Genomic DNA, 20142 nt, shown 5'->3' with positions numbered 1-20142 from the left:
AACCACTCAGCTGAGCCCAGTCAACCTCCAGAACCATGGAAAATAATAACAAGAAATTGCTCTTTAAGCTGTTAAGTTTGCACTCCACAGTAGATACGTGGAACACCAAGATCAGAAGTTAGACTGTGGGCCAAGGATAGCGGTGAATGCAGGCCCACAGCCATGAAGGGAATGGGGCAGTGAAATGTGAGTGGCCAGGGGGCATCTCACCCCATGACTGGCAAGATACTCTAGGGTGAGTGCCCACAGTGCAAGAATGGGTGAGAGGATGTTAAACCTGGATTCCAGCAGTCGCTAAAGACTGTTTCCTCAAGAGCAAAGTGGAAATAAATCCTCACAGGGTGGTGATGAAGATTAAATGAGATAGTGCAAGTGAAAGCACTTTATAAGCCTTAGCTGGAAGTTATCATAATGATTCCGGCAGATGGTTGGATGTTAATGATGTTAGCATCTGAAAATGGCACATCCTACAAAGCTCTATTACAAATGTATTTCTCCTTGGATGGGTCTGCTGCTCATGGCGACCCAAAAAGCAATTCTTCAAACATAGATCCCTTGCACCTGGGAGTACTGTAAAGTCTTCTGTATCCATCCACTCATTCATTTCTTCATTCACTGAATAATTACTTGAGTGCCAGTTACATGCCAAATAGGGTTCTAGGTGCTGAGCATAGAGCAGTGAACAAAATACAAATAGCCCTCACCTTTTGGAGGCTGTAGTCTAGATCTTCTAATCGTAGTGTTTATAGTATGATGTTGCCTGTTTTAAACTATTGGGGCAGTATGGTGTGGTAGTTAATGGTATACGTTTGGGGGTGAGAAGGGGGTTAGAGAGATCTCAATTTACGTCCTGATTCCACCGCTAACTAACTGCGAGACTTTGGCAAGTCACTTAAGCTTTCTGTACCTCTGTTTATTCATCTGTCCAATAAACATAATGGTAATAATAATAATAACCTACTTCAGAGGTTTGTTACGAGGATTGAATGAGTTAATACAGCAGTCCCCAGCCTTTTTGACACCAGGGACCGGTTTCATGGAAGACAGTTTTTCTGAGGTGCAGGGTAGGGTGGAGGGGATGGTTTTGGGATGAAACTGTTCCACCTCAGATTATCAGGCATTAGATCCTCATAAGGAGCCCGCAACCTAGATGCCTGGCATGCGCAGTTCACAATAGGGTTCATGCTCCTGTGAGAATCTCACGCCGCTGATCTGACAGGAGGCTGAGCCCAGGCGGTGACGCTCGCTCACGACCGCTCACTTCCTGCTTTGTGGGCCCAGTTCCTAACAGGCCACAGACCACTTCTGAGTTAATACATGCAGAGGACTTGAAAAAAGGACTCGGAACAATGGCTGCTTAGAGAAAGCTGTGTCACAACAAATGGTATGTATCATTACCAATGTTAAAAATGTTGTTTGACATTCTTACCAATGTTACTAGTTTATTTAAATGGGAAATAATTTTCCTATATTATTGTTTTATGATTAATAGCACATTCTATTCTGTTCGGTTCGGTTCCGTTCCGTTCCATTCCATTCCCTGTGGTAACTTTTCCCTTCTTTTCTTTTTAGCTTCTTTCTTTCTTCCTTTCTTTTTTTGTGCTGTGGAAAGAAGCATTATAGATGGTTCATAGCATTCATTTATCTGCCAAAGTGATCCATAGGTTGCAAGTTTGAGAAATCTAGTTTAAATTAGTCCTTAATAAAATTATAATACCATAGATTGTATTAAAGATTGTTTAACCAATATTTGAATCTAAAATAATCTTTTTAGGGCTGGCACAGTGGCTCACGCCTGTAATCCGAGAACTTTGGGAGGCCATGGTAGTCAGATCACCTGAGGTCAGGAGTTCAAGACCAGCCTGACCAACATGGAGAAACCCCGTATCTACTAAAAATACAAAATTAGTCAGGCATGGTGGCGCAGGCCTGTAATCCCAGCTACTCGGGAGGGTGAGGCAGGAGAATTGCTTGACCCTGGGAGGTAGAGGTTGTGGTGAGCTGAGATTGCTCATTGCACTCCAACTGGGGCAACAAGCGCAAAACTCTATCTCAATAAAATAAATAAATAAAATAACATTTTTACTTGTTTCCCTGAGGATGTAACTCCAAGAAGGTCGAAGGTAAACACAAATTCTATGAAAGTGGATGAGCTGGGACCCAAGGATCCAGAGGACCCTTATTTGCACTGTCATCTAAGTGAGAGTGTCTCAGCCCGTGATATAAGAGGTGTCCACTGGAGTTACATAACGTGGAGGACTTGGTGGACCTATCTTAGAAAGTCAAGGAAAACAGTACTGACTGTGTTTCCTTAAGAATCAAAGGGCCGGGCACAGTGGCTCACGCCTGTAATCCCAGCACTTTGGGAGGCCGAGGTGGGCGGATCACGAGGTCAAGGGATCGAGACCATCCTGGCTAACATGGTGAAACTCTGTCTCTACTAAAAATACAAAAATTAGCCAGGCATGTTGGCACGTGCCTGTGGTCGCAGCTACTCGGGAAGCTGAGGCAGAAGAATCGCTTGAACCCAGGAGGCAGAGGTTGCAGTGAGCCGAGATTGTGCCACTGCACTCCAGCCTGGAGACAGAGCAAGATTCTGCCTCAAAAAAAAAAAAAGAATCAAAGACAGTTTTAGAGAAAGTAGAATCCTAAAAGCTGTTGAGTTGGCTATATCAGTGAATAAATAATGAAAAACTCAAGTAAAATACTTCTTATTATGTAAAAGAAATCCCAAATTAGGCAGTTCTGGGTGGACATGACATCAACTTGGTCATCAGGTATGTAGGTTCTTTTTATCTTTCTTCTGCCACTTTCAGAGTGTGGCTTCCTTTCTCAAGATCTATCTCAAGATATAAAATGGCTGCTGGAATGCCAGCCATCATGTCCACGCTTCAGGCAGGAGGAAGGAGACGTGGGTGGAACCATGAAAGAGCTCACCTCACAGCTGAGTCAGTCCTCTTTTAGGAACTTTTCCAGAGGCCCTAGCCAATAAGTTCCACTTACATCTCATTGACCACTTTGGAATTGAGAAATTGTTGCACTCCTGAGGTATTGTGCTTTTTTGAGATGGACTATATTGAAGCCTCTGTGATGGACTAGATTGAAGCCTCTTTGAATGCTTCTGGGGGCTGCAGTGAATGCTCTGTGTTAGCTGACACTTTGCCCCCTAAGTTCTTTGACATCAAAACCCATCAAATATAATACAAAATATTTGAAGTACTTAATTATAATGACACTTCAAGTCTTGAAAGTAGGGAATCTTTCTCTGATTTCAAATAAGAATCATACATATTTAAACAGTCTTTGTCTGCTTCTCTTTCCTTTCTCATTCCCTGGCACCCATCCTCCTACCTCATCCTAAACCTGAATTCCTGGATTAATATTTAATAGTGATAGTTCCGGGAAGAGAATCTTAGCTTCTGTATTTTCTCTTTTGAAGTTGCTCTATTCCCTGTTAAGTTGCCTCACATATTCCACTCCTGGAATTTCTGATGATGTTTTATGAGGGTTCTTTGTATGAATTTTATATCAGGAAGGCAGAAAAGTTACTGCTGCCTCAGAATGAGCACAGGACTTCTGAGTTTAGATCCTAAGATCACTTTATTTATTTAATTAGAATTAAATGTATTCCCAACAAGTTTTTAGCTAATGTACAAAATTAGGCATAATTAAAAATAAAAATGTTAGGGCTAAAATTCCCACTTGCTAGGTAGATTTTAACAGGCAACTATCTTTCTCTGACTTATCAAAAGGAAATCACAATATGATACTCCTTCAGAATAATATTGCTTTGAAACGTCATGATCGTTTGCCAAATGCTTTGCGATCCACCATGAAAAGCGTTACAAACCTCAAGTGTCATTGTTATTAAGCACTGTCATTTTAACATGTCTTTTAGCATTTCCGTCCTATCTCTAATGCAATGTGAGCTGTAGGTGTTTTCTTTAGATTCAAAGGACAAATAACTGACTAACATAATAATACACTCTTGTTGCATACTCCACCCAATAAATAATTGCAGGAGAAATGAATAGGATGTGTGCTAACACGTGCAATATTCACTGTGGATGGATTTTGCTTTCTTCCTTGAAGATTCTTCACACAAGGACTTGTTTAAAAGATGCCAGTGTGGCGGCTCTAAGAAGCAAGACCGGCTGGCTGCTTAGAGAGGCTTTCTTCAAGTTGACCTGGTGTTTGAATTGCCTTCTTAGTATATCTCTAAAGGAACTGGGCACAAAAACGATCCTTTTAAGATATCATCTCTTGCTGACACTGCCAAGGAAGTGCAATGAATAGTGTTTGTAGATGAAGATCATCCTAGCCGTTAAACAGGTCCAAACCACTGGACTCTAGTCTGTTTCATCACTAACTGGCTGTAGTCTCTTGAAGAAGCCACTTTGATCTCTCTAGATTTTACTTTTCTCATTTATGAAATGGAATGATCGCTTCCAGCGTCATTAATTTTTAAGCTTACGAAGCACTGAGCTTTACTAATTCTCTGTGAAATCTATCTGCCCCTGCGTGAGAACGGGCGGGGCTACTATTTTGTTCCCTGTGATGTGACACAGTTTGTTTCATGATTACTGTTCACTTTTGGTTTGTGATCAGCGTGACTCAATGATGAACACTGAGTCAAATCAAATCCCATGGTATCTTAAACCTAGTACATAAAAAAATGACTGCCATTTGGTAGACCATTACAAAACATTTTTAAAACCTAAATGATGCTAAGAAGTGGGTGGAGATGGAAAAGAAGTAGGCAGTACAGATGTTTTTCTTTTGAACTAATCTCTGCGTCAGGAGGGCAAGACATCCAGCTTTCCATTACTAGTTCCTGATTCAACAACACAGATTTAGCATTCAATCTGTGAATAGATTTTGTGGATTAAAAAAAAATGAGGATGCAAATAGAGCGAGGTCCTTAGAGATTAAAAGTGGTCAAATGGTTTTGTCTTTGTTATTCGGGCTTAAATTACTGTGATTTGGTAAGCAGAGATTACTCAGTTTGTAATCAGAGGAGGGAGTTAGCTGAACTCTGTTTATTTCTTTAACCTAGAAGACGTTTTTTGTAAACATGTGGCTTCTTTAAAATCTCCTGGGCTTCAGAAAAGCCTCGGATTTAGCGGAAGATTTATGGGCACGCCTCCCCCTACTGGGCAGGATCTGCAACTGCTTATTTTATGGTCCCTGCTGAGCAAGGTGGCGGATGGTGGTGGGGGGCGCCAGTGGTGGCCCCTGGAAACAGAAATCTTGAAACTCTAACTCTTGTTAAGGAGGCGGGGAAAATAAGATAGGGGTGTCTGTGCGTGGTGTGTGTGTGCGTATGCGTGTGTGTGTATGTTTTCTACCAGACTGGAATAATATCACAGATAAGAGCATTAAAGTTAGCAAAGAAGACTTTAACTGAAGGAGAGGTATTATGTGGGAAAAATCACCGGACTGCAGTTGGAAAGCTGGGTTGGAGCTCCTTGTGGAAGAGTTTGCATGACAAACTACAAAGCGGGGAGCCACTGAAGCTACTTTTGAATAGAGGAATTCACCTATTTACCTCTCAGCTGACCTGTGTCGAGCCCTTCCCACAAGTCAGCAATTTGCTAAGTGCTGTGCACCAGGCAAACCTAAAAATCACTTGGATCCTGACTTCAAGCAGCTTAGAGTCTAGTCATTGATATTAGATATGTATATAAGTAACCATAACACCAAATAAAAAGTAGTGTATCATGTGAAGTAAAAACCTGGAAGCAAGAGGGATTGCTTCCTGCAGGGGATGAGAGCAAACGTAATAGAAGATTTTCAGGTGAAGGGCAGATTGATCTTTGCAGTAAGAATGTACTGAACACTATAGCAAGAGAAGCAACTTAGAAGCTACCAAGATTTTTTGCATATCATCTTATATTGAAAATATGCAGTTTTATAATGTAACAATTTAGATAGCTTATATGAATGGAATAATACATAGAATGTATGTGAATAAACACGTTGTGTATTCATAGAATGGAATACCAGTTTATAGCTATAAAAAGGAATAACTACAGATTTGTGCAACAACATGGATGAATCTTCCCCCACGTTATCCTGAGTAAGAGAAACTGGAGGCAAAAGAGGAAAGCCTGTAGGATTCTATTTATATGATGAGGTTCTTGGAAATCAGATCGGGGTTGACTTGGGTGGGTGTGGTGGTGGGGTGCTGATTGACTGAAAATGTGCAGACGACACTTTCTAAGGAGATATTCTATGTTTTAAATGGAGCATTGGTTATATGGATAACTATGTTCGTCAGAATTTATCCATTTCCTCTTAAAATTTGTGAATTTTGTTGTGTACATTGTAGTACAGTAAAGCTTATTTAAAAATTAGGAAATTATAATGCATAAGAAGTTAGTATGGTCAGCAAGGTCCTTAATTTGCAATTGATCATTTCGAGACTGTGTTAATTCAGGAACTATGTTAAAATAGTTTAGTAAATATACTCGCTCTAATAAAGAATTGTGTTTCTGCCGGGCGCGGTGGCTCATGCCTATAATCCCAGCACTTTGGGAGACCGAGGCGGGTGGATCACGAGGTCAAGAGATCGAGACCATCCTGGTCAACAAGGTGAAACCCCGTCTCTACTAAAAATATATATATATATAAATTAGCTGGGCATGGTGGCGCGTGCCTGTAATCCCAGCTACTCGGGAGGCTGAGGCAGGAGAACTGCCTGAACCCAGGAGGCGGAGGTTGCAGTGAGCCGAGATCGCGCCATTGCACTCCAGCCTGGGTAACGAGCGAAACTCCGTCTCAAAAAAAAAAAAAAAAAAAAAAAAAAGAATTGTGTTTCTATGCAGAACAAAACAAAAAGAGATAAGGTGGATAAGTTGAGTCAGTTTCACATATTTCTTGAAGGAGTGAATGGAGAGAAGGAAGTAAACGGAACATATAAAGAAAAAAATGACTTCCTTTCGTCCGGAACCGCCATCTTCCAGTAATTCGCCAAAATGACGAACACAAAGGGAAAGAGGAGAGGCACTGGATACATGTTCTCTAGGCCTTTTAGAAAACATGAAGCTGTTCCTTTGGCCACGTATATGCGAATCTATAAGAAAGGTGATATTGTAGACATCAAGGCAATGGGTACTGTTCAAAAAGGAACGCCCCGCAAATGTTATCATGGCAAAACTGGAAGAGTCTACAATGTTACCCGGCATGCTGTTGGCATTGTTGTAAACAAACAAGTTAAGGGCAAGATTCTTGCCAAGAGAATTAATGTGCGTATTGAGCACATCAAGCACTCTAAGAGCCGAGATAGCTTCCTAAAATGTGTGACGGAAAATGATCAGAAAAAGAAAGAAGCCAAAGAGAAAGGTACCTGGGTCCAACTGAAGCGCCAGCCTGCTCCACCCAGAGAAGCACACTTTGTGAGAACCAATGGGAAGGAGCCTGAGCTACTGGAATCTATTCCCTATGAATTCATGGCATAATAGGTGTTAAAAAAAAAAATAAAAAACCTCTGGACTGTAAAAAAAAAAAAAAAGAAAAAAGAAAAAAGAAAAAAATGACAATTGGGAGAATTTTCTTTCTAGAATTGGTGAAATACATGATTCCCCAGATACAGAAAGCACAATATGCACTAACTAGATAAATAAAAATGTTTATCTCTATTTGTACATTTAATCTACCACAGAAAAATAAGAAACAGTGGGAATTTCAGTGGAAATTAAAAAGAAACTGACAAAACTAGAGAACTAGAGACGATTGAGTGGTAATGTGAAGACAGGGGAAGATTGATCAATAGTTTCTCCAATCAAAACTTTCTCCAATCAAATACTTCCTGAATATACCCAAATTTTATTATTTGTGGTACCTTTATTTGAAAATCAGAGTCAGGTTTTCTCTGATCTTGGCTGGGAACAGAAGCTCACACCTGTAATCCCAGCACTTTGGGAGACCAAGGCAGGTGGATCACCTGAGGTCAGGAGTTCGAGACCAGCCTGGCCCACATGGTGAAACCCCATCTCTATTGAAAATACAAAAATTAGCCAGGCATGATGGTATGTCCCTGTAGTCCCAACTACTTAGGAGGCTGAGGCAGGAGAATCTCTTGAACCTGGGAGGTGGAAGCTGCAGTGAGCTGAGATTGGGCCACTGCATTCCAGCTGGGGCAACAGAGTGAGACTCTATCTCAAAAAAAAAAGAAGAAGAAAGAAAAGCAGAATTAGGTTTTCTCTGGTCTCTAAAAAAGGTCACTTTTTCAAATGAAGCTTGAAAGAGACTGGAAATTTTATAAAGCAAGTTTTAGTAGGTCTGAAGAGCAGTTTGATTTTCCATGTAAGTGAAAATTGAAAGGATATTCCTTGACAGGCAACATTTCCTACAAAATCTTGTTATAGAAATAGATACAGTGGGAGATTTTGTTTTCTTCTGTATAGGAAACATATAGATGGCAAGCATTCTATAAACTAGGAAAGATGCTATAAAAATGAAATCGTGATAAAAGATTACAAGTAGATTTGAAGCGGCTTAAAAATAGAATAGGGAACCTTGCCATGGGTTGATGGTAATGGAAATACTTTGCTTTGGACATCTGATTTTATTATTCTATAATGATTTGCATAATATCTGCTTAAGCCATGCATTCATGTGTGTTGCACTCAGATTTAAGGGATAATTTTGTTTGCTATAAATAGACAAGAAAGGAGAATAGGAAGAGAGGAAGGAAAAACAAAGCAGAACAATAAAGTCAGGGATGCAGTATGGTCTCTCATGCCTGCCTGTGTCTGTATCCTTGTCTTCATTTAGTCCTGCCGTTGGCAGGCAGCCCAGAGACCACAGGTTCAGTTATTAAGCAAATTCCTCACCAATGACTCTGAGAAGGGATTTTGGTTATGTCTAATCTGGAAGAAATGTGGTAATTTCCATTCAACTGTCAAAGCTCTGGCGAGGTTAGGGCACCCATCAAGGCCATTCAACATTCTAAAACGGAATCTCTTTTCTTCTTTTCTCTGAAACAATAAGAGTTTCAGGGCACAATCTGCCTTGAACTGATCAAAAGTGTATGGAGTTAATTTCTCTTCCCTGAAAAGGGCAGCTTGTTTCCAGACATGCAATGTGGGCTAAGAGGGAGAAGTTCTGAATCCTGTGTGAACAAGCTCCCATAGACGCCATACCATCTCAGATTTTTATTTACTTTCTATTCAAGAATTCCCCTCCCATTGCTCATCAGTCAATGGTGTCATTGTAAGAAATTTACATAATTATATTATCTGCTTGGTGACAAGAAAGAAGTGCATAAGCAGTAGGTTCTCCTTTTAAGGGCAAACTCTTTAAAAAGTGTACTTTCCGCCGGGAGCAGTGGCACGTGCCTGTAGTCCCAGCTACTCCGGAGGCTGAGGTGGGAGGATCGCTTGAGCCCAGGAGTTCTGGGCTGTGGTGCGCTATGCCGATCAGGTGTCCGCACTAAGTTCGGCATCAGTATGATGACCTCCGGAAGCCAGGGACCACCAGGTTGCCTAAGGAGGGGTGAACTCACCCAGGTCGGAAATGGAGCAGGTCAAAACTCCCCTGCTGATCAGTAGTGGGATCGCGCCTGTGAATAGCCACTGCACTCCAGCCTGGGCAACATAGCGAGACCCTGTCTCTTATAAAATTAAAAAAATAAAGTGTACTTTCCTTAGTAATGTAAAAAATACTCTTGAATTTATTGAGATCTTGGACTAAAATTTGGAGAAGCATCTTCTCATTAATTCCTTTCTTTTTTTTCTTTTTTTTCTTTTTTTGAGACAGAGTCTTGCTCTGTCACCAGGCTGGAGTGCATTGGTGCAATCTCGGTTCACTGCAACCTCTGCCTCCCGGGTTCGAGCAGTTCTTCCGCCTCAGCCTCCCGAGTAGCTGGGACCACTGGTGTGTGCCAACATGCCTAGCTAATTTTTGTATTTTTAGTAGAGATGGGGTTTCACCACATTGGCCAGGTTGGTCTCCAATTCTGGACCTCGTGATCCACCCGCCTCGGACTCCCAAAGTGCTGGGATTACAGGCGTGAGCCACCCTGCCCGGCCTCATTAATTCCTATTCAATTTTTTAGTGTCTGGGTTGTCCACTGTCCACTTGTATCAGTGAATGTGTACAAAGGTCTTTTTCTTTTCTTTTTGCATTAAGTGAATATTTTAATTCCTTTAATAACTTTTTCACTACTTTTTGAGTTTTTAAATTGATTTCTTTAGCGATTACCGTATATATCTTATCAGAATCAACTTCAGATTTATACTAACTTAATTCCAGTTACATATAAAAACGTTACTCCTAGCCAGGCTCAGTGGCTCACGCCTGTAATCCCAGCACTTTGGAGGCCAAGGGGGGCAGATCCCCTGAGATCAGGAGTTTGAGACCACGCTGGCAAACATGGTGAAACCCCATCTCTACTGAAAATACAAAAATTAGCTGGGTGTGGTAGCATGCACCTGTAATCCCAGCTACTTGGGAGGCTGAGGCAGGAGAATCACTTGAACCCAGGAGGTGGAGGTTGCAGTGAGCCGAGATCGTGCCACTGCACTCCAGCCTGGGTGACAGAACCAGACTCCATCTCAAAAAAAAAGAAAAAGAAAAAAGAAAAAGTTACTCTTATAGAGCTTATATAGCTCTATTAATTCTTCCTCGTTTTGGGGTCATTATTGTTATGTATACAATACAGTGCTATAATTGTTACTTTATATAATTTTAAATCTTTCAAAGAAACTGAGAAAAGAAAGAACAAGCAGATATTCATAAAGTTTGTGATATTTACCTTCTTATTTACCAGTTCTGGTTCTTTTCATTTGTTTCTGTAGGTTCAAGGTACTGTCTGGTGTTATTTCTTTAAGCTAATATATCTTTACTTCCATTTACATCCTTTGTATTGTTATTGTTATTGTTAAATATATTATAGGCCCAACAATACAATTACATGTATAACTATAGATATAGTTTTAAATAATTACTTTTTAAATCAATTGAGAGAAGAAAGGAAAAGAAATATGCATATATACTCTCTTATATAATTACATAATTACCTGTGTACACGTTCTCTGTCTCTGTGTGTGTGTGTGTGTGTGTGTGTGTGTGTGTATAAGAGGGTCGAATTTAAATTACCATTGGAGGTCACTTTCTTTTAGCCTGAGAGCTTTCTTTAGTATGTCCGTTAGTAATGGATTCTCTCAGTTTTATCGGGGAATGTCGTCATTTTGCCTTCATTTCTGTAAGATAGTTTTGCTAGATACTATATACTTGGTTGTTAGTTTTCTGTTCAGCATTTTGAAAATGTCATCCTACTACTTTCTGGATTCCTTTGTTTCTGATGAGGAGCCAGTTGTTAATTTTTTTGGGTTCCCTTGATTGTGACAAGTCATTTTTTTCTTGCTGCTTTCACGATTTTTCTACTTGCCTTTGTCTTTCAACATTTTTACTACAATGTATCTGTCTAGGTACAGATCTCTTTGCATTTACCCTACTTAGAGATTGTTGAGCTGCTTCTATTTTTTTAGAGACAGGGTCTCGCTATGTTGCCCAATCATAGTGCATGTGGTCTTGAACTCCTGGCCTCAAGTGATCCCCCTGCCTCAGCTGTCCAAGTAGCTGGAACTAAACGCACTGTTAAGTTCCTTACATGCGTAGATTAACATTTTCCACCAAATATAGGAGGTTTTCAGCCATTGTTTTTTCAGACATTTTTTGCTCGTTTTTCTCTCTCTTTTCTGTTTCTTACACTCCCATTATTTGTATGTGGGTGTCACACATTTCTCTGAGGCTCTGTTCATTTTCTTTTCTTTTTTTTTTTTTTGAGACGGGGTTTTGCCATGTTGGCCAGGTTGGTTTTGAACTCCTGACTTCAAGTGATCCACCCACCTTGGCCTCCCAGTGTGCTAGGATTACAGGTGTGAGCTGGCCTATGGCTTTGTTCATTTTCATTCATTCTTTTTCTTCAGATTGCATAATCTCTATTTATTTATCTTTAAGTTCATTGCTTTTTTCTTCTACCAGTTCACATCTTCTTTTGAGCCCTTGTCAAACTTTTCATTTAAGTTATTGTACTTTTCAACCCCAGAATTTCTTTCTTAAAAAAAATTTTTTTTCCCGTAGGGAGACCCCATCTCTATAAAAAATAAATTAACTTGGTTTGGAGGTGCATGCTTTTGGACCCAGCTACTTGGGAGGCCAAGATGGGAGGATTGCTTTGAGGCTGGGAGATTGAGGCTACAGTGAGCCATGATCATGCCTGTGCACTCCTCTCTAGGTGACAGAGTGGTTTCCTATCTCAAAAACAAAACAAAAGACCGGCTGCAGTGGCTCACACCTATAATCCCAGCACTTTGTGGGGCAGAAGTGGGTGGATCACTGAGGTCAGGAGTTTGATTCCAGCCTGACCAACATGGAGAAACCCCATCTCTATTAGAAATACAAAATTAGCCAGGTGTGGTGGTGTATCCCTGTAATCCCAGCTACTCGGAAGACTGAGGCAGGAGAATCGCTCGAACTCGGGAGGTGGAGGTTGCAGTGAGCTGAGATCATGCCATTGCATTCCAGCCTGGGCCACAAGAGGGAAACTCTGTCTCAAAAAACAAAACAAAACAAACAAACAGAAACCAAAAAATTTCTCTTTATTGATATTTTCTACTTGATGAGACATTGTCATCAAATCTTCCTTTACTTTTTAAAGTATAGTTTCCTTTAGCTCTTTAAGCATATTTGTAATGGCAGTTTTGAGGTCTTTGTCTGTCATGTGACATTTCATCTTTTCATTGGCAGTTTCTGTTGCCTGCCTTTTCCCCCATGTGTATGGGTCCCACTTTCCTATTTCTTCACATATAGCATAATTCCTTTCAGAAAACTAGAAATTTTTAACGTCTTGTAGTAATTCTGAATATTGACTTCTTCCAACTTCAAAGCTTATTGTTTGCTTATTTGTTTAGTATCTTGGCTGAACCTTTTTTAGTAAAGTCTACTTTCCCTGCAGTGAGAAGTCTCTGATGTCAGAGAACAGAGCCTTGGTCATGTACGTAAACACCCTGGGTTGGACAGTTTTATCAGGGATCTCTTTGTCATTTCTCCTAATTTCTTAGTTAAGTTGACTGTCTCTGTTGGCATCACATCCATTTGTAAGATTCCACTAATAGCTGGCTGATTGCTCAGCTGTTTTTACAATGCTTTGTGGTAGAAATTGCTCCACAGTTGGATCCAATTAAATGTGGATCTCTTTTCAGGGACGGTTTTTGAGGCCAGTCTTTGGAGTTTGTTCTTCCCTCAGGAGTGCTGTTATTAACATCTCTTTTCCAGATTTTCTTTGGGAAACTAGCCGGCCTCTGGTGTAGTTTTTCTCTATCAGGAAGCTACCAGCTTCCTCTTAATTGCTTACCACCAAGACCTCCATTGTTTTTCAGAATATCCTTAGGCCTCAACTTCCCCACCTACTGTTTTTTTAAAGGTCAGTCTTTTCCTGGAAAGCTTCAGAGCTCTGCTTTATAGCCTGCCTCTCCTCCTTGGCAAAATTTCTGAACAATGACTCCAGAGCTAATGGCAGGGGCAGTGGTGTGCTCCTGAGTGAGCCTCTGCTTTAGGGATGGGCTGCTGGGTGGGGGTGGGGGTGTGAGCCTCTGGTCTTCTCAGTTTGCCTTTTGTGGTGTGGACCTCTGAGCCATGAGCAAACTGGGGTGAAGGAAAGTGGGACTCTTGTGTTCTCAGCCTGTTGCACTTAGGGTAGAGCCTCTGCCCTGCCTATGAAGGAGGGCTTGGTGAAGAAAAGGAGCCCAGGAACTCTCAGTCATACTTGGAATTCAGACTCTGCAACAATACCTTGGGGGCAGGAATGAGAAATGCTGGTGGCCTGCCCCTCCCAGGAAAATATTGTAACCACTGATTGAGAGCTGAGAAGAGGGTGAGCCCCATCTTCCTGGCCACACCCATAGAGCTTCCATCGTGCTGAGCAGGCAGCCTTAGGACATTGAATACGTGGTTCTTCATTTCCTTTGGACAATTTCCCAAGACTTTAAATGACTAGGTTTTAGTTTTGTTTTAAAACAATTTTTTTAAGAAATAGTCTCACAGGCCAGGCGTGGTGGCTCATGCCTGTAATCCCAGCACTTTGGGAGGCTGAGGTGGGAGGATCACCTGAGATCAGGAGTTCAATACCAGCCTGGCCAACATGGTGAAACCCTGTGTCTACTAAAAATACAAAAATTAGCTGGGTGTGGTGGTGCATGCCTATTATCCCAGCTACTTGGGAGGCTGAGGCAGGAAAATTGCTTGACCCCAGAAGGCGGAGGTTGCAGTGAGCTGAGATCACACCACTGCACTCCAGCCTTGGTGACAAAGTGAGACTATGTCTCAAAAAAAAAAAAAAAAAAAAAGGAAATAGGATGTCGCTCTATTGCCCAGGCTGGAGTGCATTGGCATATTTATGGCTCACGGCAGCTCAGCCTCAAACTCCCAGACTCAAGTGATTCTCCCACTTAAGCTGGGACTACAGACACATGCCACAGCACCTGGCTTTTTTTTTTTTTTTTGTAGAGTTGGGGTTTTGTTATGTTGCCCAGGCTGGTCTCAAACTCCTGGCCCCAAGTGATCCTCCTGGGTTGGCCTCCCAGAGTGCTGGTATTACCAGCATGCCCAGCCTGTTTTATAAAAAATACTTTTCATCCATTTTGATGGTTGTACTGGTGAGTGTGTTCATGATACTTACACTGTTATTCTGGAAGTAGATTGCCCGACAGCCTTCAATTATAAAATTTGAACATTAAATAGCAATGACAGCAGCAGTTAAACCTGCCTCTGTGGCATTAACCCTGTCGCTAAAAACAATTTGAGGTTGCCTTATTATTTCCCACCAAAATTTTGCATTGATTTAGGTCAAATCATAGCACTTAAAACAATTATATTTATAAAGAATTACATGACAATTATGAGACAAGTGTAAACCTGATGCCTACGGGTTTATAAAGAAGTTTATATTTTATAAATTGCAGGCATTTTCACACATTTCTTGGGCTATTAAGATAAACAATTTAAGGAAGAAAAATGGTAGTTTTTTAGCTGGGCGTGGTAGCGTGCGCCAGTAATTCCAGCTACTCAGGAGGCTGAGGCAGGAGAATCACTTGAACCTGGGAGGCAGAGGTTGCGGTGAGCCAAGATCATGCTGCTGCACTCCAGACTGGGCAACAGAGAGAGATTTGGTCTCAAAAAGAAAAGAAAAATGATAGTTTTCCTTTAGAATTCCTATGTATCTTTTCTAGTATGATTTCTTCTTCTTTGTTCACTTTGAAAATAACTTACCAAATTCTCTTAAATGGTGGATGCCAGGATATTGTTCAAATTTTCATAAAGAATTAGACAGGGCCAGGCATGGTAACTCACACCTGTAATCCTAGTACTTTGGGAGTTTGAGGTGGGTGGATCACTTGAGGTCAGGAGTTCAAGACTAGCCTGGCCAACATGGTGAAACCCTGTCTCTATTAAAAACAAAAAATTAGCCAGGTGTAGTGACGCACGCCTGTAGTCCCAGCTACCCAGGAAGCTGAGGCAGGAGAATTGCTTGAACCGGGGAGGCAGAGATTGCAGTGAGCCAAGATCATCCCATTGCACTCCTACCTGGGTGACAGAGGGAGACTCTATCTCAAAAATAAAAATTAAAAAAAAAGAAAAAGAGACAAAAAAGAAAAAGAAAACGTGGAATTTCAAACTCTTTAGTGGGGGCCCCACCCAAGGTCTGTCCTGCATCCTGGACAGGGGATCCCATCAGCTCTCCTAACAAAGGCTGATCAACCATCAACCTATGGTCCACTTTACATATATAAGGTTGTTTCTCCTATTGAGCACAAAGTTTCTGCTTGCACCTTTTTTTTTTTTTTTTTTTTGAGATTGAGTCTCCCTCTGTTGCCCAGGCTGGAGTGCAGTGGCACAATCTTGGCTCACTACAGCCTCTGCCTTCTGGGATCAAGTGATTCTCCTGCCTCAGCCTCCTGAGTAGCTGGGAGACGGGGTTTCACCATGTTAGCCAGGATGGTCTCGATCTCCTGACCTTGTGATCTGCCTGCCTTGGCCTCCTTGGGATTAGAGGCGTGAGCCACCGTGCCCGGCCTCTTCTTGCACCTTTAAGTGACTCAGTGCTAGGCCTGACTTCTGAAAAAGTCTAGATCAATTTTATCTTCTAAAGATGAACATTGATATAGGACTGAGCATGTAATTTTTGAGTATTCACAGATAAGCCTATTTAAGAGAAAATCTATTAACCAGCAGGCTTTTGGCTGCAGTAAACAGCCTCTCTGACAGAGTGTGGTTTAAACAGTGAGGTTTATTTTAAAATCTCATTTTCTAAGAGGTCTGGTGACAGGTGGTTTCAGAAATGCAGCTCAAGGCAGCGTCTCTATCCTCAAGATTATCACATGACTCATGTACCCCCAAGCATCACTTCCTCCATAAAGTCTAAAATCAAGGAATAGAGAGACCTTTCTTTCCTTCCTTCCTTCCTTCCTTCCTTCCTTCCTTCCTTCCTTCCTTCCTTCATTCATTCCTTCCTTCCTCTCTCTCTCTTTCTATCTTTTCTTTCATCTGGCTCTGTCACCCAGCCTGGAATGCAGTGGCATGATCAGAACTCATTGCAGCCTCAACTCCTAGCCTCAAGCAATCGTCCCTCCTCAGCCTCTGAAAGCACTAGGATTATAGGTGTGCACCACCACATCTGGCCTGGGATCTTCCTTTTTTATCCAGGACTTTTTAACCCGCTAAGAGTCTTAGCAGAAGACTCCTCTTTTGTGTCAGTGGCCAGGACTGGAGCACCTGCCACCCCTGAGTAAATCACTGTCAAAAGTAGATGAGGATATCATGATGGGTTTGGAGTTAGGGTAATCAATACTCAGCACCTGGGAGAGGCACACTGTTGCCTCTTACCTGGACAAAATTGGGATTTGGCTCCCAGAAACAAGAGGAGAATGGTTGTTGGGTAGGCAACTCACAGTGGCTACCACAATAACTTAATCGAAATTTGAAAATCAAGGCCAGGTGCAGTGACTCACACCTGTAATCCAGCATTTTGGAAGGCTGAGAGGGATGGATCACTGGAGCCCAGGAGTTTGAGACCAGCCTGGGCAACACGATGGAACCCCATCTCTACAAAAAATACAAAAAATTAGACAGATATGGTGATGCCCACCTGTAGATTCAGCTATTGAGGTGTCTGAGGTAGGAGGATCACCTGAGCCCAGGAAGTGGAGGCTGCAGCGAGCTGAGATTGCATCACTGTACTCCAGTCTGGGTGACAGAACCAGATCTTATCTCAAAAAAAAAAAAAAAAAAAAGAAAAGAAAATCAAGTTGTATGACTGGTGGATTTCTTTTTCCTAATAGATCCTATGCTAAAGTATGTTTGCAAAGAAAAATCCATTGAGATATATTTGATATACCATAAAACTCATCCATTTTAAATGTACCATGTTTTATCATATTCACAGCCATGTGACTGATTTTAGAACATTTCATCACATCAACATTTCTGGAGAAACCCCATACCTATTAACAGTGATTCCCCATGTTCATTCCTTCCTCCCTCCTTCAGCTCCAGGCAACCTCTTATCCACTTTCTGTCTATGAATTGATTTACACAAATGAAATCATATAATATGTGATCATTTGTGACAGGCTTGTTTCACTTAGCAAAATGTTTTCCAAGGTTCACTTATATTGTAGCATGTATCAGTACTTTATTCTTTTTTTATTGCCAAGTAATATTCTATTTTTAAAAAAAACCCTCACATTTTTAATCTGTTCATCAGTAGATAAGCATTTAGGTTGTTTCCACTTTTGGGTTTTTATGAATAATCTTGCTGTTAACATTTGTGTTAATGTGAAGTTTTTGTGTGAATGTGTTTTCAGTTCCCTTGGGTTCCTAGGAATGGAATTGCTGAGTCATACGGTACCTCTGTGTTTAGCAATTTCAGGGATTGCCAAACTATTTTCCAAAACAGCTGCACCATTTTACATGCCCAGCAGCAAAGAATGAGCGTTCCGATTTTCCCACATGTTCACAAACACTATTGTCTTTTTAATGTTAGTCGCCATATAGGGTGTGAAGTGGTATTTCATTGTCATTTTGATTTGCATTTCTCTTATAACTAATAACTTTAAGAATCCCTTCATGTGTTTGTTGGCCATTTGTATATTTTTTGGGGAAGAATTGTTCTTTTAAATCCTTTGCATATTTAAATTGTTTTATTTGTCTTTTTATTGTTAGTGTCTAAGAATTCTTTATATATTCTGGATAGAAATTCCTTGTCAAATATATGGCTTATAAATATTTTCTCCCGTTTTGTCCGTCGTGTTTTCACTTTCTTGATAGTGTCATAAAAGTTTAAAATTTTAATGTAGTCCAATTTATCCATTTTGTCTTTTACTGCTTATGCTTTTAGTTTGTATTTAAAATGTCATTGCCCAATCCAAGGTCACAAAGATTTATTTCTGTTCTTCCTTTGGAAGTTTTAGAGTTTAAGTTTTCACTTTTAGTTGTGATTTGTTTTTAATTAATTAGTGTGTGTGGTGTGAGATAGGGATTCAACTTCACTTTCTCACATGTGAGTATTCAGTTGTCCCAGAGGTAACTGTTGAATAGACTGCTTTTTCCATATTAAATTATCTTCAAATCTTTGTCAAAAATAAACTGACCATAAATGTAAGGATTTATTTCTGGTTCAGTTCTATTCTATGGATCCGTATATCTATCCTTATGCCAGTACTACAATGTCTTGATTACTGTAGCTCTGTTGTAAGCTTTCAAATCAGGAAATGTGTGTCCTCCAACTTTGTTTTTCTTTTTCATCATTATTTAGCTATTCTGGGTGTCTTACATTTCCATATGAATTTTAGGATTATTTTGTCAACTTCTGCAAAAGATCCAGCTGGGATTTTGATAGGAATTGCATTGAATCTGTGGATGAATTTGGGGAGTACTGTCATCTTAATTGTATTAAGTTTTGATCTATGCACATAGGATGTCTTTTCATTATTTAGATGTATGGTTAAGTTTTGCACTTCTTTTGTTTAATGTCTTCTTGAGTATTCTTTTTTTTATGCTGTTGTACATAGTCTTCTTGATTTATTTTTGGATTATTCCTAGCTGTTGAATAAAAATACAATTGATTTTTGTATGTTGATCTTGTATCCTGAGACATTGCTAAAGTAGTAGTTCTAATAGTTTTGTAGAGGATCTTTTTGAATTTTCTATATATAAGATCATGTCCTCTGAAAATAGAGATCATTTTACTTCTTGCTTTCCAATCTCAATGCCTTTTATTTATTTATTTTTTCTTTTTTCTTTTCTTTTCTTTTTTTTTTTTGAGACGGAATTTTGCTCTTGTTACCCAGGCTGGAGTGCAATGGCGCAATCTCGGCTCACTGCAACCTCTGCCTCCTGGGTTCAAGCAATTCTCCTGCCTCAGCCTCCCGAGTAGCTGGGACTACAGGCGTGCACCACCATGCCCCGCTAATTTTTGTGTTTTTTAGTAGAGACTGGGTTTCACCTTGTTGACCAGAATGGTCTCGATCTCTTGACCTCGTAATCCACCCGCCTCAGCCTCCCAAATTGCTGGGATTATAGGCGTGAGCCACCGCGCCCAGCCTTCTTTGTTTTTTTGAGAGGAGTCTTGCTCTGTCACCAGGCTACAGTGCAGTGGTGCAATCTCAGCTCACTGCAACCTCCACCTCCCAGATTCAAGTGATTGCCCTGCCTCAGTCTCCCCAGTAGCTGGAATTGCAGGTGTGTGTCACCACGACTGGCTGATTTTTTCTATTTTAGTAGAGAGGGGGTTTCACCATGTTGGCCAGGATGGTCTCCATCTCCTGACCTCATGATCCACCCGCCTCGCCCTCCCTAAGTGCTGGGATTACAGGCATGAGCCACGGCGCCCGGCTGCCTTTCATTTCTTTTTCTTGCCTAGATGCTTTGGAAAGAACCTCCAGCACAATGTTGAATAGAAATGGTGAGAGAAAAGATCTTTGTCTCATTTCTGGTCTTAGAGGGAAAGCTTTCAGTTTTTTTTTCCCATTAAATGTGATGCTAGCTGTGGGATTTTCACAGATACTCTCTATCAGGTTGAGAAAGTTTCATTCTATTCCCTAGTTCGTTGTCAAAGTACCATTTAGCTGCCTTTTG

General features: G+C 40.8%; 1 protein-coding gene and 1 long non-coding RNA gene across 4 annotated transcripts in view; both read left to right on the top strand.

Moving 5' to 3' along the window:
• LOC135274766 (uncharacterized) overlaps nucleotides 1–20142 on the top strand; it is a 130088-nt gene that overhangs the window by 28915 nt on the left and 81031 nt on the right. For 2 of the 3 annotated variants that reach the window (XR_010342519.1, XR_010342517.1), the window contains exon 1: nucleotides 1309–1384. The exons of the other annotated variant lie outside the window; for it this stretch is intronic. This is a non-coding gene — a long non-coding RNA (uncharacterized LOC135274766). Of the gene's footprint in view, nucleotides 1–1308; nucleotides 1385–20142 lie in introns of those variants that run through there. 3 annotated transcript variants of the gene reach the window in all.
• Nucleotides 6975–7502, top strand: LOC110569245 (large ribosomal subunit protein eL21-like). Its single transcript, XM_064375753.1, has one exon. The coding sequence runs from the start codon at nucleotides 6978–6980 to the stop codon at nucleotides 7458–7460; it is 483 nt and encodes a 160-aa protein (XP_064231823.1). The 5' UTR covers nucleotides 6975–6977; the 3' UTR covers nucleotides 7461–7502.

The sequence above is a fragment of the Aotus nancymaae genome, unplaced genomic scaffold, assembly GCF_030222135.1.
Source record: "Aotus nancymaae isolate 86718 unplaced genomic scaffold, 86718_ANA_hifiasm-v0.15.2.pri h1tg000014l, whole genome shotgun sequence".
NCBI classification, from domain to species: domain Eukaryota; kingdom Metazoa; phylum Chordata; class Mammalia; order Primates; family Aotidae; genus Aotus; species Aotus nancymaae.
Note: the sequence above shows the minus strand (reverse complement) of the source record. Positions and strands in the feature narration are given on the sequence as shown.